The following is a 26,421-nucleotide window of genomic DNA, read 5'->3' as shown; positions in this document are numbered from 1 at the left end:
ATATACCAGCCTTGCACATGGAGTTTCAGTGAAGCTCACATTTTGCAACTGATCATGGCAGTTTGGCTCAGTCATGTGGAGGGCCTGAATCAGACTTTGAAAGTTCTGTGATAAGCCAGGCTGCTACTTCCTGGACTTAGGCCATAGGGTTAAGAACTGTGTGGTCCCCCTAAATGGATCAGGTGTGCACAGCACTTCAGAGGCTGCTACGCAGGTAGCTGACTGTGTGTGGGGAGCACACAAGGGTTTTTTAGATTAGGCTAATGTCTATCCAATCCAGATAATCATCATAGTTCTTTACTTTCACAACTATCTCAATAATACACAGCTATAAGGCTAGTTCATTATTGGTCAACTTCAAATAAGTCTCATTAATAGTTTGCAGGTAAACATCAGCAATAAGTCTCATTAATAGTTTGCAGGTAAACATCAGCATACTGCTACAATAGTTTACTGTCGAACATCTGTGAGCAGTAAAAACCTAACCACACAGTTCTTGCAGAATAATACAGTGCGTATTGTTCACACATTGTCATTGTTTTAACACACGGCCTATTTGTGTTACACTTAACCGTATTTACTCGAATCTAAGCCGCACTCAAATCTAAGCTGCACCTGACCTGAAAAATGACAATCAAAATCAAGAAGGTTTTTCTTTTTCTTTTTTTCTTTTCTTCTTCTTCTTCTTCTTCTTCTTCTTCTTCTTCTTCTTCCAGAATCTAAGCCACACCTGACATTTGACTCGAAATTCAAGGGGAGAGAAAAGCTTTAGGCTGCACCTCCAAATCAAAACAAAAGTTGGTCCACTGTAATATGAGACACAATTCAGGTCGAACGAATGATACAGCTACAGTAGTTTGGTTCAAGTCTTAAGCTTAACAGTTAAGCTTTACCATGTAGCCATTGCTATGCGTCAGGTGCTCCGTCCGTATTTATACGGGTATCATTCCTTTTGCATGTGCTTCGTCTGGTTTGAATTGTTTGCTTTTTTTTTTAATTTGATAAGTGCAGTTCTTTGTTATATTGTACTGTCATGCGTGGTTTGTCGTATTCTGATAATGTGTGTGTGGCCTGTCGGCGCTTGTGGCATGACTTGCTTTTGTGTGCGCTAACACTGCTTCCAATTAAAAAAAAGTTGTCACACTAGATCGCGTGTTGCGAGAGATGGCTGTTTGTTGTTACTTACACTGCTGTTTTCTTTGATAATGATCAAGAAGAACCAAATAGACTGTGTATGATAGATGATGATCTGAACGAGAGTTTAGTGAAAATTTTTCTCTGTTTGAAAGTCTTTGCAGACGCCTCTGTAGTACATTACATTTCGCACAGAAATTAGTCATCTTAGATTTAAAAATCTTGTTAGTTGCCGTGCTTCGCTTCTGATTGTATCACTATTAGGCATAAGAATCATAAGAATATAAACATGACATGATATGTATATTCCGCATTTGCTGTTGCCTCACTCTAGTTTCGCAGTTTATTAGGCAGACAGGATTTAAATGAGATAGCAGCAAACACAAAAGAATACATGGCAAAATGTTAATATTCGTGTTATTCTTATGGTGAAGAGAATACTGCATGTGATTAACAATTCATAAAAGTTCTTATTAGCAACGATCTCTTGTCACAGGTAGGAAAAAATTCAGAACGTAGAGTTGGCCTTATTGACTTACATCCCAGTCAGTCTTGCCAGTCGGATTTTCGTAGTACGTTGAAATGCTGATACATTCGAAGATGAAAAATACGGAATTTGTATATACTTCATTAGATAATGTATGAAAATGCAGTGGTCGAAACTAGAGGCGAAGAAAAAAGCTCATCTTCCACCTTTTTTAATTTACTGACGCAGAGGTTTTGTTGCCAGTTGTGCCTGCAAAACATGTCTGTGTAGCGCTACATAATTAGACGGCAGAAGTTAGTTGTGGCGGCACCTACCAACATTTTTCAGAAGTTCCGCTTACTTTGCGCTCGATTCTAAGCCCCATGCGGGTTTTTGGATACAAAAACTAGAATAAAAAGTGCGGCTTAGATTCGAGTAAATACGGTATTTCACCGTTGATGCATTGTTGTTCTAACCAAAACTGGTTCCTTGTCTAAAACTCAGCCATGGACTGTCTCGGGACCAAAATCCAGGCCTTTATTTATCATCACAGTAACAGGTACTGAAACTATACATTGTGTGATGTTTAATTTACAGAAATTAGAACTAAAACATAAATCGTTAAATTAACTTAATGCATAAAAAAATTTGTTCTAACATTTTCTTCTACTACGAAGGTTAAGCAGAATTTTTTGTTTAAATGATGAAATTAACAGATATAGTTTCACAAACAATACTTCTGACAAAACTGATAATTAATTTGGAATTAATTTGATAACATATTTTCAAATACAGCCAAGTAAATACTTTAGGAATCCTAGTGATTCTTTTTCCAAATGTGTGTCATTATTACAGAATTTACATTTGTCCAAGTCAACAATAGAATTTAAATTACGGAACACATTATATTTACATTTAATGTGGGAAAATTTTTGAAAAGAACAAAGGCAAGCAATCGGTGAAAGCTGTTTCAAAATTTGACTGTGTTTTATAAGATATTCAATCTCACCTTTACTAACCCTCACAGTGACACCTGCCCAACGTGCAGGAGCTTGAACTGAAAATAAAGGTTGCAGCATTATAAAAACTTATTCTTGAAGACACTGTAAATGTTGCATCAGAAATGCCACAAAATCAATATGTCAAAGCTCTCTATTGGAGAAGTGTTTTCACATGACATCTATGGTTTTATAACCTTACAGTAATATGACCCAAAATGATACTGATAATTTATTTCATTATATTTGGTGTGCAAGAGAATCTGTAAGAGGTGCAAATGAAATCACACCTCCGTATTTTGTAGAGCAGACCAGATATGTTGGTAAGAGAAGATTGAAAATTGAGCCTTTTCCAGACTCGTGCTGAATAAGAATTCTATATGACCTGTATATTGACACATTTTATGGAAGGCATTACTGTTCTCTGAACCTACCCATAATTTTCCCATTTTTGGACATAGTTTTGTGTCCCTCAATCATGCATTCATTAGTTAAGGAATATCAGAACACAGAAGAGATACTACATTGTGAACACAGAAATATTTTATCGAAGTTTAGAAAGGTGCTGGTGTGGGGGTATGTTTTTGTAGGACTTCTAGATTTCTTTAGAAATTCGTTTGTCAGCATTGCCTTCAAAATTATGAATGTATGAGCAACTTACAGCCAAACCAATAATAAGAATAAATATGCTGTTAAAAAGGGCAGTTTTCTGAATGAGAAGTATGTTGTGATGATTTGAAGAACATTACTTCTTTCAAAGCCATGAAACATGCTGCTGTTATTCACAGTAAAAACAATGAGTGCAGAAGAGGCTGTAATGAACCCAATGCACTTTACCATGCCAAATGATGCTGCAAGTTTATGTAACAATATACTCTCCTAAAAAGTGATGGAGTATGAAGATTGTGAGGTTGAAGAGTTGCCTGAATTTGTGTAGAAGAGAGAAATATTTTAAAACTTTTATGTAAAAAGGCATTAAATATTAAATTATCTGTGATTTGGGTTTAGCATAAAGTGAGTTCTGAAAAAGAAAAGGTGTTTTTACTCCCAATGGTTTATAAACTACCATATTTTATGTATATGCAAAGACTATAATGAAACATCCAAAACTGAAATTTGTTAGTCATTCATTTTAAAATTCCTGTAAATTAATTTGTTTTTAAAGACAGGTTTGTAAATTTTGCCAATGCAAAAACTAGTTTTAAGTTAGTGGTTACTGATGATGCAGAAGCCACAAACAACTATGCTGTGTGGAAAGAAAATTCACAGATGGGAATGCTTTTAGGCAGTGTCAGATGCAAAATAAATTAGATAACCAGTTCTACATGAAATCTCCCCAAAAAAATCTGGTCCCCCTGACAGCTTTACATGAATTAGGACAGAAAATTGGTTCAGTATGTGAGACACTTGAAGGTTTCATTATTACTCAAATTATTAGTGAAACCGCTGGAGGTAAATAAGATTTTCCAAACATGTGTTATGAAATTCAGAAAAACTAGAAGCTGTTGTGACAGTAATGGAGAGGGTGGGGCTTATGTTAAGATGCAGAACACTGATAGCTTTGTGACTGCTTTTGAAGAAGAGGAAAAACTGCTTGCAAATCAGGGCCACATAATGTAAGAAGACACTACATTTCTTCATGATTGTGTTAATATTTTTCCTCAAATCTCAAGTTACTTCATGCCAGTAAAATAGTCCATGAATTTGATTAGTCAGAATGTTAGAAATACAAATCTGTTGTAGCCTCTTCAAGGAGGTCAATCTTATATTGTGTTGTCTCACAGTTACGATTATTTGACATCCAGAGAACAAGACAGTGAAGTTCACTGGTGTTATTGTCTCCATATTCAGAGGCTTTTGGTTAATCCCTTTGGTATGTCTTAGTTACTCTTTTCATCAAAAGTGGGTTGGCAGTTACGTATGGTGTCGTACTGAGTTTTGTGATTTTCTGTAAATATTGGCTTGTTACATGCTCTTAATAAGTACATGTTACTGTCCTGACATACAAACATAATAAATCTAAAACAGTCGTTTAGATTGAAAACAGGTGTGCATGAGTTCAGGTGTTAAGAATTCTATGCACTGCTTTTAACTCGTGCTGTTAATTATTGTTTTTGTTTCAGATGGAAGGAAGTCATTTCCAATAAATCATGGACCAACAACTGAGGACTCATTCTTGGAGGTTTGTATTTGGCCTTTTATTTAATTAGTACAGTTTATATTGATTATATGCCTTCAGTTTTTCTGCAGAAGAGGTGTTGATTGCTGCAGCTTAAAATAACTATTTTAACATGCTAATATTTTTTCCACAGGATGCTGCCAAAGTGTGCCAGCAATACATGGCAAGAGATCCTGATGAGCTCCATTTCACAGTAGTGGCACTTACTGCTGCAGAATAAGTGTTTTGCAGGCTTCTCTAACACTTGCACTAATAGTGCAGTGATGTGATCATTTTTGTCTTAAGTGTTCTATTTTTATTTTTGTGCAAGTATCTGTCTCAATATTTGTCTTTCGAAGTTAATTTTATTTGCTGCTGTGTTTAGGGCAGTTCCAAATAAAAGTGTATAGGTTTTCAACTTTGTTGACTAGCTTAAAAATGCTTCATGCTAGTTGTGCTCAGATTATTATAAAATGTTACACCAAAGATTTTGAAACAATAAATGTGATGTGAAACATAATGATCTACAGCCAACAATAACTACTTAATTGCTACTTTATTAAAATTATAGTATTTCATAACATATCATATATATATATTCTCTGGAACTTGTTGGCTTGACTGATTTTTCGTAGTTAACTAGTTTAGCTTTGTTTGGACATGAAAAATATTTTGATTACAATAAGTATTTTAATGATACTCTTATACTATATTGCATTGTATGCAGAGCAGTGAAAAAATTGTGCCTAAAGCATTAATTGAAATTAGTATTTTCCCCTTTTCAGTCAGTTGTTAATGGACCAATAGTCTGCTGATCCAATAAATATTTTCGAAAGATTGTTTGTGTTATAATTCATTGTTAACATTAAAAGGTGGGACTCATTAGAAGAGATTTGTTATCGATAGGTGTGTGTGTGTGTGTGTGAAGTGAAAGGAGCAGAGCAAATAAGCCCTGCCTCCGTCTGAGTTAGTTGATGTGCCATGTAAATGCAAAATTACTTGCAGCCATTGCACATTGTAATAGTTTCTTATGAATCTGTGTTTGAAATAAGTTTTTGTCAGTGTCCCAGTTAAGTGGTATTTCATTGCACCTTTCTTCTACCTTGTTTTGGCTTGAGTGCCACTTTTTCATTCTAATAGTAATTAATTGGAACTTCGTCATTTCGTGCAGTAACAGCTGATGTGCTGAGTAAAGTAGTCTTAGATGACCATATTCCTGTCTCTTTTGCTTGCAAAAAACAAAAGTAATGCTTTCAAGGGGAAACTCCTCATCCCAACCCCTCATATTTAGGATTTAGTGGTAAGATGGCCCAGTGTATAACATGCCAAAAACAGAATACAGATAAAGCATGAAAACATTAGGAAAAGGTATTGAACTGTGAAGCAAGAAGAAAAATAGAAACAGTGAGAAGTCAAAGCATAAGATACACAACATTGAGCAAATTTAAATAGCCACAGTGTGGTGGCTATATGCTCATGGTGTTGGACTGCAAAGGGGAAATCAGGATGAGATCTCCCTCGTGTTTTTTTTTTTTTTCTTTCCCCTCCAGTCATTGATGTGTGTGTGCTCACTGTATTTAGTTTTATGTCTGTGATGTGGTGTAACCAAAGTTTGCAATGATCATATAGTAAGGAAGGGACCCACAGACATACATACCTCCTCTTTATTCTACATAAGTACCACAAGTTAAGACTTGTGTTCAGTTGTGGAAGTTTTTACTCTTGAATGCCTTTGTTACAACATAGTTTGTACCTGTCTATCTGTTGCTTTCATCTCTGCAATAGCTCTATGTGGCACTTTGCCTGCTCTCGCTATTCATCACAATTACTGGCTACAGTAAAATAGTCTACCCACATGGCTCACATTCTATAACCAATGTTGCCAAGATTACAGATCGAGAAGACACATCAGTGGCAGAACAGAGTTTGTAACCTCATGAAAAAAAAGGGGGGGGGGGGGGGGCACAAGGGAGATCTGAACATGCGATCTCCTGCTTTGCAGTCAAATGCAGTGACCACACAACCATGACGGTGTGGTTCTTCCAATTTGCTCGATGTTGCACATCTTAAGCTTACCTGTCCACTGTATCTATTTTACTTCTTCCAGTTATCATGCTTGATCTTTGTTTGACAGGCCATCCACTGGGGCCATTTTCCCACTAAATCTGGGGGGGGGGGGGGGGGGGCAGGGGGGGGGGGTTGTACATTGAGAGTTTCCCTTGTTAGTTGATTGTTGTATGTGACATTAAAACTGATATCATGAGTTATTGCAATGGTGATAAGTTTTGCTGAAAAGTCAGTGAAGTGAGAACTTTTAGCAACTTTAAAATGCCCCTACATGCACTGCTTAAGTCAACATCCAGAAGGGCAAATTTACACTGGACGTGCAACATATACGTAAGTTACCAGCACATGTAACCAATGCTCTTTGAGTTGTCTATTTCTTGTGCTGTTCAGTAGTTGATAAACATTTGAGAACACAGCCTTAAAAGTTTTTAACTCAGTCTAAATTATGCTGTTGAAAGTATAGCATAGAATGTTATGGCCTCATATCAAAGGAAGTTTTTTTAGACAAGTGGAGTGAAATTGTCAGTTATGAGAACGAATATTCCCACAGTGAAACCATCTACAAGTTGGGAACTGGATGTGATTCACAAAGAGGAATGTGCACTTACAGAATGGATACATTCAGTGGCAAACCCTAAAATTTTTTTCAGTTACATCTTTAGAACAGCATGACATTGCTGTGCTGGTGATTACTTGCATTTCTGAAGTATTTGTAATTGAAGGGATGAACTTACCTTCTGGCATATATTGCGAGGAATCTTCCATAAGCTGCCCATCAGAATATCCACCTTTACACGTACAGTTTTGCAAAAGTATGAAAAACAAAAATCCAACGTGTAGACCTATTAACAAATGTGTACACTAGTTTCGCATAAAGATTTTTCCTGCAAATGATCCACGGAATATGAAACAGAATTCTTTCACAGACATTGAAATTCTGATCTTTATTAAATTTACTGTTGAGACTATAAAGCACAGGTTGACATCCATGAAGAGGCGTACATTAGTGAAATGAAATGTGATAGTGGGAAAATGGTAGATTATGAGTAAGTGGAGTTGCAGCTTATTCTCGTGGTGTAATGGAGCTGAAATGGCTGAGGTGTTCTTTTCAGATTTCTTCAGTGGCAAAGCTGCCACTGGAATAAAAAAAAGAAAAAGTAAGCCTTATTATATTTGAAAATGTTACTCATATTAGATTTAAAAGAAAAAAGTGCATGCAGTCGTATCTCACGGAATGAAGGCCTGGAGTGCCATGTAAAGAATGTCCAGATTATTTTGGTCAGTAAGGTTTGTTCGCAAGGAAAAGAATGTCAAAGAAGCAACCTGTGATACATTTCAGGTTGTTTCTAATGGGATGACGTACTTCGGCACTTTGACACTTTGAGTGTTTGTGAAGCCATATGTAGTTTGCAGTCAGGTAAGATGTGTTTTATGCTTTTGTGAGGGTGAGCTATTTAGCTTGCAATTAAAGGCTTCACTTTCCTGTACATATTATTCCAGGAAAGTAGAGGTGATAATCCAAAATCCATTGATGTTGAATATCCTTATGCATGGTCACTGTATTTTGGAAAACAAATTGAAATAATTCTGGTTAGCTAATATCGCAATCTGCAGTGAGTAACACTGGAATAGACTAGGTTACAATTCTTCTTCATGAAAGAGCCCCCAGGACTGACAAGGAACCTCTTGAGTGCAAGGTCTCAATAAGCCAATGACGTTTAAGGAATTCGATGCACCACTTCTTGCATACCATGCAACCTCAATAAGGTGGTGGAATTCAGATATCCAGTGGTGAGCACAGCACGAGGCTGGGGAGTGTAGTTGAAATGCTTAATCAACGAGTAACTCGGTGCTAGTGGTGTTGATACAAAGCAGAGCAATGGCAATGATGAACAAAGCAAATATTCATTATATCTACAACAGTTGCTGGATTTGACATTTTGTCAGAAAGGAACAATAATTTTGCACAGTGAGAATGAAGCGGCAGATAATAAGCATTTCTGCAAGATGAGTCAGTGGAATATACCCATGACTGTGGACAGTATACAAGAGTACAAAGATGAAAAAACTGTAGAGAAAGACAGACTGGAATACATTCAGCAAATAATTGAGGATGTAGGTTGTAAATGCTACTCTTGAGGTGAAGAGGATTTGCACAGGAGAGGAATTCGTGGTGGGCTGCATCAAACCAGTTGGAAGACTGATGAATGATGGTAAGTGCTTACCAAGTGATATTGAAATAAGTGTTTAGCCATATGGTTCATCATAGGGAGCCACAAATGCAATCTCCAGTGTAACATAGTAAACAACTGTTGTCCAAGGATTGGGTACTAAACATAGTTATGTAAATGGAAGATCATTCAAACCATATGGAGTAAAGAAAAATTATGAACAGATTTTGAATAAATCTGCAGCAGTATGACTGTAATGTGTAAGAAAAACTATGGGTGTTCAAAGGAGGAGAAGGCACGTTTGTTGGCAAAGATAAGTGCCGCACATTTCAAGTAAGCTCAATACAATTTTCAGGATGTACATCAAACTGTGCAATAGATTAGCGATTTCAAGGGAAGCAGAGGCAGAGGGTGATTGCACAACACAAACAATGCCACAGAATTTGAAGACATAAGATAATAAAATTTCAAACAAAGCATGACCTTGACAAAACGCAGCAGACAGAAATTGGGCCAAAAATTTGTAGATGAGATAAACAACCCATCCCGTCATTCAGTAAGGAACTTTTTTTAACTATCATCAGTTGGAATTTGAAGAGGAAATACATATAAAAGGAAGCCTAGAAATTAGAAGTACCAAGAACTTGTTGAGGAAACACATCATTGCCTTAATTCATTTGTCTACAATGAAGCCGACTTAACACAGGTGGTAAATTGGCTGGAAAGTTATTTATTGTGCTGTGAGAAGTTGGGTGCTCTGCTCCATACGATTTTTTTCTCACGTGTGAACTTGCAAGGGCTTGATTCCTGATCTGTGTATAGAAATTGTAGTGCTTGAGAGCAAACTATCTCTCCTGAAATGTGTGGACATTGCAATTCCTACAACCTGTAACCACTAAACAAATTCAGCCTCCGGACGTTTTAGTTACGCCTCAAAGGATAGCCAATTTCACAATGAGCTTCCCCAATAGTGTTTCACATTTGGTTGCATACCATCACATTCCATCAATTCTCATGACCCCATTATACCAATATGATTCTTTATGCATTCTTTAAGAGTGGATAATGCGCTGAACTGCCGATCCTGTCACAGCAATGATGTCTGCAGCAGGGGAAAGAAAGGCAACAAAACAGCCTAACCGTGTACCCAATATTGAAGGTCTGCCACAGATCAAATTATAAGTTCTTTTCCCTGTTACTTGAAAAATCTATAAAGAAAAACATTAAGCTGTAGCAGATTCAACCTAGAAGATAAGGATAGACACAGCAAAATTCACCAATCCCTGTTGTAGACAAGTTGAATCGTGTGAAAAAAAAAAAAAAAAAAAAAAAAGAAAAAGACAGTTCAACAAAGTTAGTTTCTATATATTCATTGTGCGGTCTGACGCTCCTTGATATCTTTGGCACAATAAATTGAAATTCTCCTGATTTTTCCTTAAATAATTAATTGATGTCACTACAGAATCAACCCTGTTCTCATTCAACGAAATATTCCACTTTAAATCCGATCCTCCCGACCACAATCTCCGATAAAGTTTCAAAACAGAATCCTAACACACTTCACAGTATCGATTATTTTCAAAATGTCAATACATGTCTACCTCTCACCAATAAAACTTCAAACCAGCCAACCACTGAAGATCGTCCACACTCTCGACAAAACCCTGCCAGAACCTCTTCAATAAGTCTGAATTTTAATAAAATTTGCAAATCTCACACATAAGTAATATTTGTGATGCATGTCATAACAACATTCGAACTTCCAACTCGAAGTTTATTTAACAGTTGATAACCAAGTGACATCCAATTACAAACTTTATCCTTCCACATTCAACTCCCTTTCCTTTTATTAAAAAAAAAAAAAAAAAAAAAAAAAAAAAAAAAAAAAAAAAAAAACATATTTTAATAATGGTCAGCTTGATGTTTCAACGGTTCTCCCAGCTGTCGACCATGATACAATATTGGTTAGCTCTCGTCCGCCGCTTCTGGAGTCCCCACTTATCATCTTGCTGCCACGCTCGACATGAAAGAAAAGAAACAAAATCTTTTTAAATAACAAGTCTCCACTTAACATATTACAGATAAATAAATAAACATATATATTAACAGTTCTTTCCTGGCGTCGCTCAAGCGGTAAAGAAACGCAATGTTTCCTGATTAGACTTTTGAAACACCACAATACCTAGCTGAACATCCTAACAAGTTTGTAACTTGCAAGGAGTTATCTTCAATCTTGGTGATGCAAACCTTTGTGGTCATTCTGGTGCACCATTTTCCATTTGGTGTTTGTGGTGCAAGTTAATGGTCTGTTTTGAACATTTGTTGAACGTCGTTCTTCATTTCATGATATGTAATATATACATCCCACAGAAAGGAGGTTGATGTCGACGCCTCCCGGACACTCATTTTGTTGTACTCATGATGCACATGGTGAGTCATTACAGCTAATATTTTCCCTGACATAATTGTTAACACTTTCAAATGAGCCTTACTGAAGGTTGAATTTGTTACCTCACACTCAGGGGTTTCCTCAAGAGAGATTATAGGGAAAAAAACCTTTGTGGTAACACTTATAAGGACATGTATAGGAGGAAATAATGTATAAACTTTGAAAGAAATATTTTAATTTCCATATAAGTGTATAGTGTTTAAGTTCAAAATTACATATGTTTCTCTATGTGACGACCATCTGCATCCACAACAGTCTGGAACTGCACTAGAGGTGGCTTTACTGCTGCTTGAAACAATGCTAGACTATGGAATTTACAGGTATTGTGACACAGCTTGTGTACTGCTTGAAGATCACACATTGTATCCATCACTCAACCATGCCAGCAATAACTTCAACAGCTTGTCATGCAGTTGGCCATGTGTTCTCCCAGAAGCAATTCACCAGTTAATTTGAACTCCCAAATCATGTTCTTAAACACTGTTGCTGAAAGAGGACCTTTCCTTATTCCTTTGTGTTGTGGGAACACGTTCTGTTCGCCTCTGCATGTACCAGCAGACAATGTGCTGCACTGGCAGAAAACCTGTACCCCTCCATTCACGTCATCTCTCCCTGCTACCCTCCATGCACGCCCTTCCTTCCTGTACCCCTCCATGCACGCACTCCCCACTTCCCTCCAATCTCCTGTGTGCCCTACCCACAGCTGACAGCACAACTCCCCGCCCACCTTCACTGCTCGTCAAGTGGGTGATGTGCACTATCATACATTCCAGTGTCACGCTCTTGGATAAGTCACATTTTACCATGGGCAATAACTGAACCCCCTTTTCTGCAACAACTCACATTGGAGATTGTGTTGCTTGGTCCACACTATGCACATCCCACTTACTTCCTGTTCCCCAATACTGTCTGCCAACATCAACCAGCATACCGCAACACGCTGCTCACACAGTTAAGTTACAAGGTCGTTGTCACACTTTCTCAAACTTGCAGTGATCATGCCCAATGGGTTCTGTGACGCAGCCGCCCATTGCACGACCCTCCACAACACCTAAGAGCAAATTTCACACACAATTGTCTACACTACAGAAATGCTTGGCTCAGCTGACCAACAGGGCAATGTGCCCAGCACAAGCCAACTGAGCCTATCCCAGCTGCACGGCTGCTCACTTGCCACCTTTCAGCCCATGAGACCCACATCTGTGGTTTGCTTCCATGGAGACAGTTTTCACAGGGTGCTCTATCATGAGCAATGCAATGAAATTTCGAATGGTAACCAACCACATCGACCCAACCACTGCTGCCCAAGTTTGGAGTGTTATTTCACACCCACAGTCTTCCAGCAGCTACACTAAACTAAGAGTGTGTCCTATTCCACTTTGCATCTTTGGAGCTACAATAGGCACATAATTTGTCATCCAAATAGTGCAGTGACATGTGCCTGTCTCAGTTGCTGGATCACATCAGAGCACTTGCCAAACTGCACATCCACACAAAAGGCTTGTTTCTAAATTGCTGGCTTGTGCGCCTTCCTGCCCCCATACAGGCTGCCGTGACCTCGCATACCCATTTACTGTTAGATGTAGCAGTGATCTTGGCTGAAGCCCTGAGCTCCTTCGTGGCTGTTGCTGCAGTGCAGAACACTGGCTATCACTCTGTGGCTCTAGCTGGCAGCTGCCTAGTGTGCAGGCCCCCAACCTCTACCAGATTCTGACACTCCTGAGCCCTGAGATGGCAGCCCTTACCACCAGCAACACCTGCCTACTCACATACCTGCTGCCAGGTACTGACTGCCCTCAGCCACGCAATGTTAGCCCAGGTGAAAACAGCCCCCCACCCCCCTAACCATTGGTGTGGTTCTAACTAACCTCATGATGGCCACCACAAACTAGGTGCAGCTTGCTGGTACCACCAGAGGTTTGGCAAGAATGTTGCCAACTGCATACCTGATCTCCAAACCCAGGCAGAACTCGTAGTTGCTGTACCACTTTACAGCACCTATCCGTATGGGGTTTGGATGTTAGTTTCCCTATCCTCTACCTTATCAACACTGGGTCCAATTTGTCCAGATTTCCACTCAAACTACTACTAAATCCCTGCACTCTCTCCCCTCCTCACCACCACCAAGGAATCAGCCATACCTATTTACAGTGTGAATACCCGCTCTCTCGATTTCAGCCTCCAGCAAAAACTCCTATTGGCCTTCATATTCGCAGAAGTTATCGTCCCTATTCTGAGTGCCAACTTCCTCAATCATTACCATCCACTGGCTGACATAGGGAAGTGTTGTTTAGTCAACAGCACCTCTAGTAGGTCTCTCCACTGCAGCTTCCATTCCACCATGGGTTTGTCTGTGAAACAGCTAGCCATTTTAGGCCCATATGATGATCAGCTGCTTGCAAAATCCCCACTTGTCATCCAACCACCCATTTTCCCCTGAAATGTTCAGTATGACACTGTGCATTGCATTGCCACTACCCCTGGCCCCACAGCTTTCTGTTATGCTGTCCACTTCGTCCCTCACTAGTGCAAAATTGCACAAAAGGAGTTTGAAGAGCTGCTCACCTCTGGCTTGTTCCTCAGCTAATGACACTTCCAAAGGGAACAGTTCCTGGTGCCCTTGCAGTGATTACTGTAAACTTGTTGCCTGCACCATCCCTGACCGCTATCCCATCCCACTCTGCACCTATATCAGTGCCATATTCAGTAATATGATTGCGCTAAAGCCTGTACACAAATCCCAGATGACATTGAGAAAAACAGCCATAATCACAGCTATCTGCCTGTTCGAGCATGCATTGGTGGCATTCAGCCTCCACAATGTCACACAAACTTGGCAGCAATTTTTGGACAATGTCCTCCAGTGTGTATTGGGGTGTTTTGCCTACCTAAATGATACACTCATCTATTCCAGGGGCCCTACCAAACACCACCAACACATATAAATTTTTTCCTGCCTATAGAAATCTGGAGCAATTATTAACACTGCAAAATGCATTTTTGGGGCAAGCGAGATCTAATTCCTAGGACACTAGTCTCTGCTGCTGGCTCCCAACACGCTCGAGACAGTATAGGCAGTAGTGGACATCCCACTCCCTGCCACCTCCAAATGCCTTCAGCATTTCCTTGGCCTGGTCAATGTTATCTGTCGTCATATGGATGCTGCTGCCACCCAAAAGTCCCTTAGTACAACATTACATGGTGGACCCAGGCCATGATCAAGAGCTTAGAGAAAACAAAACAGGACCTCACTAATGCAGCTCTTTTGGCATACCCTCATCCTAGTGCCCCCTTTGTGATAGTGGTGGATGTGAGACATATGGCTATTGGGGTCATCCTTCACCAATGTGTCTGGCAACTGCTGACCTTATTTTATCCATGCTCTATGCTAGCCTCCAGTTTTCGCAGGAAAGACACAAACCAGATCTCATCCCAACAGTTTAGGGTACAGAAGTAAATCACACAGTTCACTACTGATATCTGGCATGTTACTAGCATTGATAATATTGTGGTAGATTGCATTAGCTGCTCCTGTGCCATCATCCAACCCTTAGAGTATAATTTCCTGGCCGCTACTCAAGACGGTGACCGGTACCCAACCTAAGCCCTTCAGAATGCTAACTCTGGCCTCAGTCTCCAGCTAAGATCCACACCTGACTCAAAGGTCAGATGGTATGCTCAGTCCTCTGTGACCACCTTTACTCCCACATAACATCCGTTCATGCTTGTACACATTGACATTGTTGGCCCACTACTCTCCTCCAATGTCTGTCAATATCTGCTGACAATTATTGACAGATTTGCTCACTGGCTAGAGAACACCCCTATCCCTGACATTTCATCTAAAACTATGGCTGCAGTCTTTGTTAGGGCCTGAGTATCCCGCTTTGGATGGTGCTGCAACATCAATTCAGAGGGCAGGTGCCAGTTCACCTCTGCTCTCTTCTGACCTAACAGTTACTTGTGGCTCCAATTTTCACCATACCACCATGTATTATCCTGCAGCTAATGGCTTGGTGTAATGGATCCACTGTACACTTAAAGCCGCCTTTCTTCTCACTGATCTGCTGCCCTTCTTCTGGTACATCTAGGCCTGCAGATCTCTCAAAAAGCTGATATGTGAATATCTGACCACCAAGCTGGTATATAAGTAACAACTTGACAGTCTCTGCAGTTTTTTGGAAGCAACCTCACACCCTCCAGACAGCATCATCCCAAGCTGTGTGCAACAGCTCCAAGGCTTCATGGCCCATGTGCAACCAATGCTTCCACATCGTGATGCAGAGAATCATACCTTCATCCACTATGACCTTACAACACGCAAATACATCCCGCTTTTACTGGAAGCATACCAGCCACTGCACTGCTCACAGTATTAGGCTCACACTTGGTTTTGCAATGCAGGGATAAGACATTCCCCATCCAACTGACTGGGGCTACATCAGCTGTCTCCATAGATAGGCTCAAGCTCGCCTATGTCCTAGAGCCACAGCCAGCCAACAGGCACAGCACTCAAGGTGAAGTTGCCTTGCTTATCACTGGCCCCAGTCGTGGCACCAGCACTGCCTTTGATATGAAGCAGGCCAACACCACTATATCTGCTGTACCCTATGTGCTACCAGCCGCTACAATTCCCGACGCAGAGTCTGACACACCACCAGCCGATGCTGCCTCCAGCCCATCACCAACTGATGCCATCTTCCACTGTCACCTCTGGCCTGCCGCTGTCTGACTACATGACTGATATAGCTCCCAGTGTCTGGGACTCTGATGTCACCATTGCATGCCCCTTTTTGCATCTGCCATTCCACGCAGATGCTGTCCTGTTCGCCCCATCTCTGCCCCCCCCCCCCCCCCAATCTGCTACTCCTAACGCAGTGCTGTCAATACGGCCACTAGCACCCCACCATTGGAGCAGTGAGGGCACATGCTCTCAACAATACACACATGAGCCCCAGATCTCACCAGAAACTTCAGCACAAGCACAGCTGCGGCAACAAATACCTTCTGCACAGTTGGCATCAGCATATTCCTGTTGGGAGGGGGGAACTGTGGGCAACTCCTTCCATTCTACTCCATGTGTAGAAACAGACGTGCTGCACTAACCAAAAACCAGCGACCAGTAAACTGCCAGTCAAGGTATCATTGCATCTGCCCAGCAGCCTTGCTGGTCACTTCTGCCAGATATAGACCTTAGCTTACCATGCTTTCCAGGGGCCATGCACACCAAGCCATTGCTCGACCAGGCTATGCTGCTGCTTTGACAAGGTAAAATGTCGCGGCCATACATTTGGTAGTTTGTCCTGCACAGCGACACATGGCTCATGTTGTCAGTTGCTGCACCTCGTCAGAGTTCACACTAACAGCAGGATATTGCATCTGTGTTCTGCTTCTGTGTTTTTCCATGGTCCATTTAACAAGAGGAATGCTACTGTCTCTTCCATGTCACCTTCCCGAGTCGAGTTTCCTCAAGGGACCTTTCTTGACTCCAACTGTACGAAGTCTGATGCCGGACAACCAGTTCACCCCCTGCTAACAGCATCTGGATTATGGCATTTAGTGTAGTGCACTTTAGCGTGGTGAAGCTGAATGAGTGCCAGAAGTACCAGGCGGGTAGCCGTGCTGGCTACCTTGACTGCCAGGTGAGTCCATCTCTTTCTCAAACTCTTCCCCCCCCCTCCCCCTTTTCTTCCATAAATGCATAAGACCTATACACAGACATATGGCTTTTGATGTTTTTATTAAACATTAATTTATCAAACACTGTGACCAAAGCATCAAAAGTTGCCAACACTTCGAATGAATTTGGTAAGCACTTAGCATCAGTTTCCAGAATAAAAATGTCAAGAAACTGAAAGATATCACATTACAATTGAACACCAAACAAAGAGCTCCCTGCAGATTTCTGAATTGTCTACTCCATTTTAAGAACGTGAAACTAAAGATGCAGTAAAAAGTATGAAACTTGAAGAAGCAGCTACATTTGCTGGAATATACTCTGAATTCCTAGCTCAATGTGGACCAGCTACATTAAATTGGCTTGCCAGGTTCTCTGATATCCTACAAACTCAAAATATTCCACCTCCAAATGAAGCAAAAGTATTAGCCCTGCTGAAACCACTTGGATCCAACAAAGGAGAAAACTGTCATCCCGTGATATATTGTCACATACAAATTCCTTAAGTGTCTGACCTACAATAGAATGTTTGAAGTAACTAACACAGTCCCCCCCCCCCCCCCACCCTACAGAAAATGCAGGATTCAGGCCAGAAGATACAATGGTCACATTCTCCTCCTCCCTCTCTAGATTGAAAATGGGTCTTATAATAAATTTAAGTGTAGCTTCTATGGGTTGTTTGTGACACTGTTTGGTGAGACACATCTTTTGAAATTCCTGAGTTTTGTCCCATTTTGTAAACTTAAGTATCTACTTAACAATGCATTCTCTCTCTCTCTCTCTCTCTCTCTCTCTCTCTCTCTCTCTCTCTCTCTACCAAAATTATCTTCAATAAAATTCTTTTATCCAGAATGAGATTTTCACTCTGCAGCAGAGTGTACGGTGATATGAAACTTCCTGGCAGATTAAAACTGTGTGCCCGACCGAGACTCAAACTCGGGACCTTTGCCTTTCGCGGGCAAGTGCTCTACCAACTGAGCTACTGAAGCACAACTCACGCCCGGTTTTAATCTGCCAGGAAGTTTCATATCAGCGTACACTCCGCTGCAGAGTGAAAATCTCATTCTGGAAACATCCCCCAGGCTGTGGCCAAGCCATGTCTCCACAGTATCCTTTCTTTCAGGAGTGCTAGTTCTGCATGTTTCGCAGAAGAGCTTCTGTAAAGTTTGGAAGGTAAGAGACGGATACTGGCAGAAGTAAAGCTGTGAGTACCGGGCGTGAGTCGTGCTTCGGTAGCTCAGTTGGTAGAGCACTTGCCCGCGAAAGGCAAAGGTCCCGAGTTCGAGTCTCGGTCGGGCACACAGTTTTAATCTGCCAGGGAGTTTCAAATTCTTTTATGTTATGCTGACATTTGGTGACCCAGAGCTCCAACTTCTCTGATGCTGAAATCACTTTATTTACAGACATGGAAATCTTGAAGGTATACTTCAAGAAATGCAACCTCCACCTAAATTCTCAAAATTATATCTGCATTTCACCTATACAGCAGACCGGCAAATTACAAACCAGAAATCAGATGTAGAGGTCAAGTCTTCCTAAACTGCAGTACACCAAAATACCTGGGATTAACATTAGATACAGAGTTGTAGCTTACAGACAGCTTCTGCCAAATGTAGCCGCTAAAGTTGAAACTAGAAACATTCTCGAGAACTTTCTGGTGCCTCATTGGGAGGTGATGCTTCATGTTTTAAGATCCTCTGCTGTAGCATTATCACACTCTGTTGCTGAATACTGCTGTTCTATCTGGATCAACAGATGACACTAAGAAGAGATGTGTGTAACTCAATCAGGCAATGAATATAATTGAAATGTATTCTAAATACAACACCCTGTGGCTTTCTATTCTCAGCAGTTTCTGATTGCCAGCTCTGAGATTAACTTTCAAATCAATGCTTTGCTACTGATTCATCAAGATATTGTACAAACAGAAGCAATCACCAAACTTTTAAAACGTTGTATAAAAATCGTATGTTGAGATTGCATATTTTATTTACTGATTACAGGTTTCAGCTCATTCCTGTTCCATCTTCAGATCAGTCTAAAATGTCATTAAGTGTGTGATACTCATTACACATCATTGTAATTAATTTTTTTAGAGTGAAAACTCTTCATTGGCTATGTAAATTGGTAACATTAATGACTAATGAAATGTTGTTACAGTGCCCATTTTGCTACACATATGTACAAACGATCCACGGTGATGATAGTTGCTTTGCCCATGAGTGGATGTCAACACAATATCATTTCTAATATTTATATCACACAGATACTTCCTTACTTCTGATGTGGATGTTAGAATGATATAGTGTTTACATACACTCATGGGTGATGCAATTATCATTTCTATTGATCATTTGTACATATCAATGATAGACAATGAAAACCTCGTAACTCCAGCAACCAGTAGTGCCATTATCAAAGAGAGATTTGAAAGTGCATGGATTTCTCTAATCTGTCAGTAACTAGGCTACTATATGTTACACATGTAGCAACTTTCTGTGCTGCTTTATATTGTTGTAGTCTTCAGTCCTGAGACTGGTTTGAAGCAGCTCTCCTTGCTACTCTATCCTGTGCAAGCTTCTTCATCTCCCAGTACCTACTGAAGCCTACATCCTTCTGAATCTGCTTAGTGTATTCATCTCTTGGTCTCCCCCTACGATTTTTACCCTCCACGCTGCCCTCCATTGCTAAATTGGTGATCCCTCGATGTCTCAGAACATGTCCTACCAACCGATCCCTTCTTCTAGTCAAGTTGTGCCACATGCGCTTTATATTATTTTTCAAGATACAGTTTTTAACTTCTCCTGCAAAATTTAACAAAACGAAGTTATGCGGTTTTCACTGCCTGCCATCAATGTGTGTTGCAAAATGAGCACTGTAGCAACATTTAATCAGTGACTGACGTTTTTAAATTACATAACTGATCAAGGTTTTCACTTTCTTTGTTTTTCTTTTATTTAATTACAGTGACATAGCTCTGAAAAAATACTGAGATGTGTAATGAGTGTCACACAATTAACAACATTTTAGATTGATCTGAAGATGCCTTGGTAATGAACCAAAACCAGTAATCAGTAAGGAAAATTTGCGATTTTGATATAGGATGTTTATCCACACATTTTAAATTAACAGGTCACCTGTCTTTCCCCATTGTCAGCGCCAAAAGTAATTAACTTTTAGTTCAGAATCATTCTGTGCCGATGAAAGGCTTCAATGTCCCCATATGTCATTGGAGGATCATGAACTAGCAAAGCTGATGTTGTTACTTAATGCACAAGGGGAATGGGCTAGTTCAGCAAATTGACTGTGTTGCCTCCTTACAGTCAAGCCATCATATCCCCCCCCCCCCCCCCCCCAGGGGGCTCACCACTCTTTGGCGGGTTTGTGCTTAGCTGCCACGGGTCCCCAGCTTTAGCCACATCTTTTGCCTTCCGTACTGCTGCATATATACCCTCTTGCTATTCCTTTTCCCCTCCCATGGGGAACATGTCTGGGGTGTTCATGGGAAAAGTTTCACCATTGTTTTTCACTCCTTGTTCCTTTCTTTGTTTCCCTTGTCTTCTCATTCTTCCGCTTCGGCATTTGAGGTTCTTCTCTTTTTTCTTCCTCCCTGTGCCCTCCTGAAGGCCGGTCCATGTGTCAGACGTGTGACAGATGACCGGGTAATACGGAATTCCCAGCCCAGGTCAACAGGTAGGGTTCGCACATACCCCCTGGTATAGGTCAGGCCCAAGGAAGGGTGATTGCCTGAGCTGCAGCCTTCCCAAATTGGCGATTGGTCGGTCTGTCAGGTGCTCAGGAGGTGTGACCTGGGTGTGAACAATCACTTAGTGCAGGTGTGCCCCCTTGTGAAGGGGGCCCCCAGTTGGGAGGAGAGCGCCATCAGAAATGCTGGTAATTATAGGAGATTTCCTAGCAATGAGACAATCATCTTCACAATCAACATCTGCAAAACGGAAACATAATGAGGTTAATTATTCAAAGACCCTTTCTATTGCACCATGGTTCCTTGTGGTCTCACATACTGAAGACAGTCAGTCCTTCACCACAGTAAATCCGTTTGTTATTCAGAAAGGTGTTGATGCACTTCCAGCCCTGTGAAATCCTGCTCTCGTTTGGGGAATGGCACTCTGCTTTTGGAGACTACTTCTGATTCTCAGGCACAACAACTGCTTGCCACCTCGCTTCTTCATGGCTACCATGTTCATGTCGAGGCCCATAGAACTTTGAATTCTTCCTATAGTGTAATTCACACCAGGCTGCTTGACAATCTAACAAAGGCTGAAATCCAATCCCACCTCTCTGATCAGGGTGTCATTGCCATCCACTGTGCAATAAAAAGGTAGATTCCCCCTTAGTGCCCAACCACATTCTTTTGCTCACCTTTGATAGAGTGGAGCTTCCGTCAAAGATCAAAGCAGGATATGAAATTATCACGCCCGCATCTCGTGGTCGTGCGGTAGTGTTCTCGCTTCCCACGCCCGGGTTCCCAGGTTCGGTTTGATTCCCGGCGGGGTCAGGGATTTTCTCTGCCTCGTGATGGCTGGGTGTTGTGTGCTGTCCTTAGGTTAGTTAGGGTTAAGTAATTCTAAGTTCTAGGGGACAGATGACCATAGGTTTTAAGTCCCATAGTGCTCAGAGCCATTTGAACCATTTTTGAAATTATCACAGACTGGCCATACATTCCAAAGCCGATGTGCTGCTACCAGTGTCATTGTTTCAACTACACTAGAATGTCTCGTCGACATGCAGCCAAATGTGTAACCTGTGGTAGGGATGGGCACGAGGCGATTGTCCACCTCCTTCTCACTGTTGTATCAGCTACAATGGCGGCCATGCCGCCTCCTCTCGGAATTGTCGCATATCTTGATGAGTGGGCTGTCCAAGAGATACAGGTAAATGAAAAAGTGCCTTACCCAGCCACTCGCAAGTTACTGGCTAGTCGCAAACCCTGCTTTCTCCCTTGTGGCACCTATAGTTCTGCTCTTGTTATCCCTCGTTCCGTGAAGAACATGTTCGAGCAGACATGCGACCTCCAGCCATCAAACTCTTGCCTCTGGGGCGAAGCCACCAGCCACACAACAGGTAGCCCAGGAAGAGGTCAGAAAGGACACGGCCATGAATACTTCCTCTGTCCCTCCAGCCAAACAACGCCCTAGTCTTCCTCTAACTAGAAAGGTTCGAAGTCCACCAAAGGCAAACTGTCTTCTCCTTCACCAACTCCAAGATCCTCTTCGATGGTGTCGTCATGTGATACCTTAGCCCGGCCTGTCTCCATGTCACTGGTGCACACCACCAACCATTTTTCAACATTGGACTCTACAGACCGACCGCACAAGCAAGTCGATGCCTCTGTGGACCCCATGGAGCAGGATCCTCCTTCTTCTGTGCCCTGTAGTAGCGACTCTTCACTGGCTTTCACTCAGCAGCTGCCGAGGTGACACCCCTACATCTCTTCCTCAAATGGAATGATCATGGCCTTCGATCACACAAAGAGGATTTATGGTTGCTTTTAGCATCGCAGCGCCAACTTGCACTCTGCCTTCAGGAAACGAAATTGCGCCCTCACGACTGCTTTGAGCTTTCACTTTTCTTACCGATTCGTTTTGATCTTCCCCCTAAGGTCGGCGTTCCATCTCATGGGGGTGTCATGCTGCTCATCTCCCTGACTAGCCATCTTCAAGCTATTGCAGTTCGCCTTTTCCTCCCCATCTGACTTTTTCCCTCTGTCATTCAATGTCACCAGGCAGACCTCCTTCAGCTTATTGGGCACCTACCTCCACCAATTTTGCTACTCATTGACTTCAATGTGCATCATCCCCTCTGGGGTTCTCCTAGGATCTATCAGGGAGGTGTCCTCTTGGCTGACCTTCTTAACCAACTTGACCCCTTCTGCCTTAACACTGCAGCACCCACTTTCCTTCCCAACTTTTTGCACACCTATTCCCATTTGGACTCATCCTTCTGCACTGCCCAGCTTGCCCATCACCTATAGTGATCCATTCTTACATCTACTTGAGCGACCATTTTCCATGTGCTATACGTTTGCTGACGCGTACCTCATCTGCATGTACGCCCAAATGGCACCTTACTAAACCTGACTGCCAGCTTTACTCCTCCCTGGCGACCTTCGAAGTACAAGATTTCCCTAGTTGTGATGGCTAGGTGGAATATCTCACAAACATTATTCTTACTGCTGCAGAACGTTCCATTCCTCCCACTTCCCCTTTACCTTGTCGCATCCCAGCCCCTTGGTGGACTGAGGCATGCCACGAAGCAATTCACACATTTAGACATGCTCTCCACGTTTCTAACAGCCATCCTATGCTGGCAAACTGCATTTATTGTAAACAGATGCGTGCAAAGTGTTGTCGCGTTCTCTGGGATAGCAAAAGAGCTAGCTGTATTTCATTCACTAGTTCTTTTAACAGTTCCACTCCTTCCTCTGTCATGTGTGCTTTCTGGGACCAAGATCCATTCCCCAGTTTCCAGCCTGATGGTAGCAGACGATGTCATCATGGACCTTATTGCTATCTCCAACATCTTGGGCTACCATTTTGCGGAAATTTCGAGCTCTTCCCATTCTCGCCCTGCCTTCCTGTACAGGAAACGAGTGGAGGAGGCTCGGGGGATACAATGCTGCCTTTACTGTGAGGGAGCTAGATCATGCTCTGAGTTCATCCCGATCCTCTGCCCCTGGGCCAGACGCCATCCACATTCAGATGTTGCAACACCTTTCTCTTGCAGGCAAGCACTTTCTGCTTTACATATACAACCACATCTGGGCAGGGGGCACATTTCCCAGATGCTGGCGTGAAGCCACTGTCATACCCATACCTAAGCCCAGTAAGGACAAAAACCTTTCTTCTAGCTACTGCCCCATCTCTCTTACCACATGCATTTGCAAGGTGATGGAGCATATGATTCATGCCCAGCTTGTATGGTGGCTCAAGTCTCGCAATTTACTGACGAATTCACAGTGTGGATTTCGACCACGGCATTCTGCAGTTGACAATCTCGTTACTCATGACTGGTTTTCTGCGGAAATCCCAGACAGTGTTTTTCGATTAGGGGAAGGCCTATGACACCTACTGGAGAACTGGTATCCTCCATACTATTTACACGTTGGGCTTCTGTGGCCACCTGCCCTGTTTCCTTCAGGCATTGTTAAAAGACCGAGTTTTCAATGTGCGTGTGGGTTCTGCCTTGTCACACACATTTATCCAGGAAAACGGTGTGCCTCAGGGTTCTGTTCTGAGAGCTGTCCTCTTTGCTATCGCCATTAACCCTATAACGGCCTCTCTCCCACCGGGCCTCTCTGGCTCCCTTTTTGTTGACGATTTTGCCATCTATTGCAGTTCTCCACGGACCTGTCTCACTGAGCGGCGTCTTCAGCAATGTCTTATCGTCTTTACTCCTGGAGCATCGACAGTGGCTTTCGCTTTTCCGCTGACAAAACTGTCTGTATCCATTTCTGGCGACGCAAATGGTTTTTCCCACCATTTTTCTATCTTGAGCCTGTTGTCCTTCCATTCGTTGAAACCACGAAATTCCTGGTTTCATGCTCGATAGAAAACTCTCTTGGTTCTCCCATGTGTCTTACTTGGCAGCCCCCTGTATGCAGTTCCTCAATGTTCTACGTGTCCTCAGTGGTACTTCCTGGAGTGCTGATCGAACCACCCTGCTCCGTTTGTGCTGATCCCTTGTCCGTTTGAAACTTGACAATGGCTGCTTTATTTATCTGTCTGCATGTCCATCTCTCTTACGCCATCTCAACACTATCCACCATCGTGGCATCCATTTGGCCACGGGTGCCTTTTACACTGGCCCAGTTGAGAGTCTGTATGCTGAAGCTGCTGAACTACCAGTCTTACCGCCGAGACTCTCCTCAGCAGTTGTGCATGCCGTTTGTCTGCCATGTGTGGACACCCATCCTGTGCCCCCTTCTTTGATGATTCATTTGATCGTCAGTATGGGGCACATCCCTCTTCTACTGGAGTCTGCTTTCGGCACTTGCTACGGCAGCTTAACTTCACGCTACCTGCGACTTTCCTGGTGGGTGTGAACCCTTCACCACCTTTGTTTCGTGAAGTGGCCCATGTTAACCTTGGTCATCATTCGCTTCCTAAGGGCACTACTCCAGCCTCGGTCTATCGCCTTCAGTTTCACGACCTTCGCATGGAACTTCACGATAGTACCTTTGTACACACTGATGGCTCTCGTATGATCGTGGGGTCGAGTGTGCTTTCGTCATTGGCATCCATATCTCTCGATATCGGCTTCCAGCACACTGCTCATTATTCACAGCCAAGCTCTTCACCCTGTATCAGGCCACGGAGTACATCTGGGGACACAGCCTTTTCAATTGTGACCTCTGCTCAGACTCACTCAGCGGCCTTCAAAGTCTATGTGCGATGTGCACCGCCCATCCCTTAGTGCAGCAGGTTCAGGGAAACTGTCAACTGCTCACTCTTGGTGGGGCCAGTGTGATGTTTCTGTGGGTCATGTCAGTCTGCCAGGAAACGAGGCTGCTGCCAAGGCTGCAGTCCTCATACCTCAGCTTGCGAGTTCCTATATTCCCTCCGATGATCTCTGTGTTGTCATCTGTCAGGAAGTGGTGTCTATTTGGCATCGCCATTGTTCCTTCCTTCACGGGAATAAGCTCCGGCTTATTAAGCCACTCCCAGCGGCTTGGACGACCTCCTCTTGGCCCTCCCGCCGGCAGGATATCATTTTAACTAGGCTGTGTATTGGGCACTGCCGTTTTAGCCATCGTCATTTGATAAGTGGTGCTACCCCATCACTTTGTACATACTGCGCCCAAGTTTTAACTGTCCGTCACTTCCTGATGGAATTCCCACGTTTTAACCATTTACTTTCCCACTTGGGTTTGCCGTCTAAGTTATCGGCCGTTTTAGCAAATGACGCGTTGGCTGTCGACTTCGTTTTCCTTTTTTGTCCACCAAAGCAATAACGCGAAGGCCATTTAATTTTTAGTTTTGGATCTCCGTTCCAGTATGATGTCTTTTTTAGCCCTTTTTCCGCGATCCTGTTTTTAGCTGTCTTCTATTTTCTCAATTGTCGTTTTTTTATGTCCTCTCTGCCTTCTTGTTCTGTAGTTTTGACTTTGGTCCGGTATGATCCCAGTTGTTTATTGCTCCTTAAAGCAAAACAAAATAAAAATCCAATCCAACACATCGGTAACGTCCTCTTAGAGGAAACAAACAAAAGATAATGCACCTTCACCACACTTAGCTCGAAGCAATCAAATACATCAAGGAAGTAGATCTGGAGATATAAG

General features: G+C 42.2%; 1 protein-coding gene and 1 non-coding gene across 2 annotated transcripts in view; both read left to right on the top strand.

Annotated features, from left to right (window-relative positions):
* Window positions 1-5,594, top strand: part of LOC126268204 (ubiquitin carboxyl-terminal hydrolase isozyme L3) — a 26,840-nt gene extending 21,246 nt beyond the window's left edge. Inside the window, exons 6-7 of the mRNA XM_049973830.1 lie at window positions 4,722-4,780; window positions 4,911-5,594. Coding sequence (XP_049829787.1) covers window positions 4,722-4,780; window positions 4,911-4,997 — 146 coding nt within the window. The 3' untranslated portion in view covers window positions 4,998-5,594. The remainder of the gene's footprint in view (window positions 1-4,721; window positions 4,781-4,910) is intronic.
* Window positions 5,595-18,345: 12,751 nt separating this feature from the next.
* Window positions 18,346-18,420, top strand: Trnas-cga (transfer RNA serine (anticodon CGA)). The gene has a single exon. It is a non-coding gene; the product is annotated as a tRNA-Ser (tRNA).
* Window positions 18,421-26,421: the final 8,001 nt, after the last annotated feature.

The sequence above is a fragment of the Schistocerca gregaria genome, chromosome 4 (genome assembly GCF_023897955.1).
Source record: "Schistocerca gregaria isolate iqSchGreg1 chromosome 4, iqSchGreg1.2, whole genome shotgun sequence".
NCBI lineage: Eukaryota > Metazoa > Arthropoda > Insecta > Orthoptera > Acrididae > Schistocerca > Schistocerca gregaria.
This window is presented reverse-complemented; position numbering and strand designations above follow the sequence as displayed.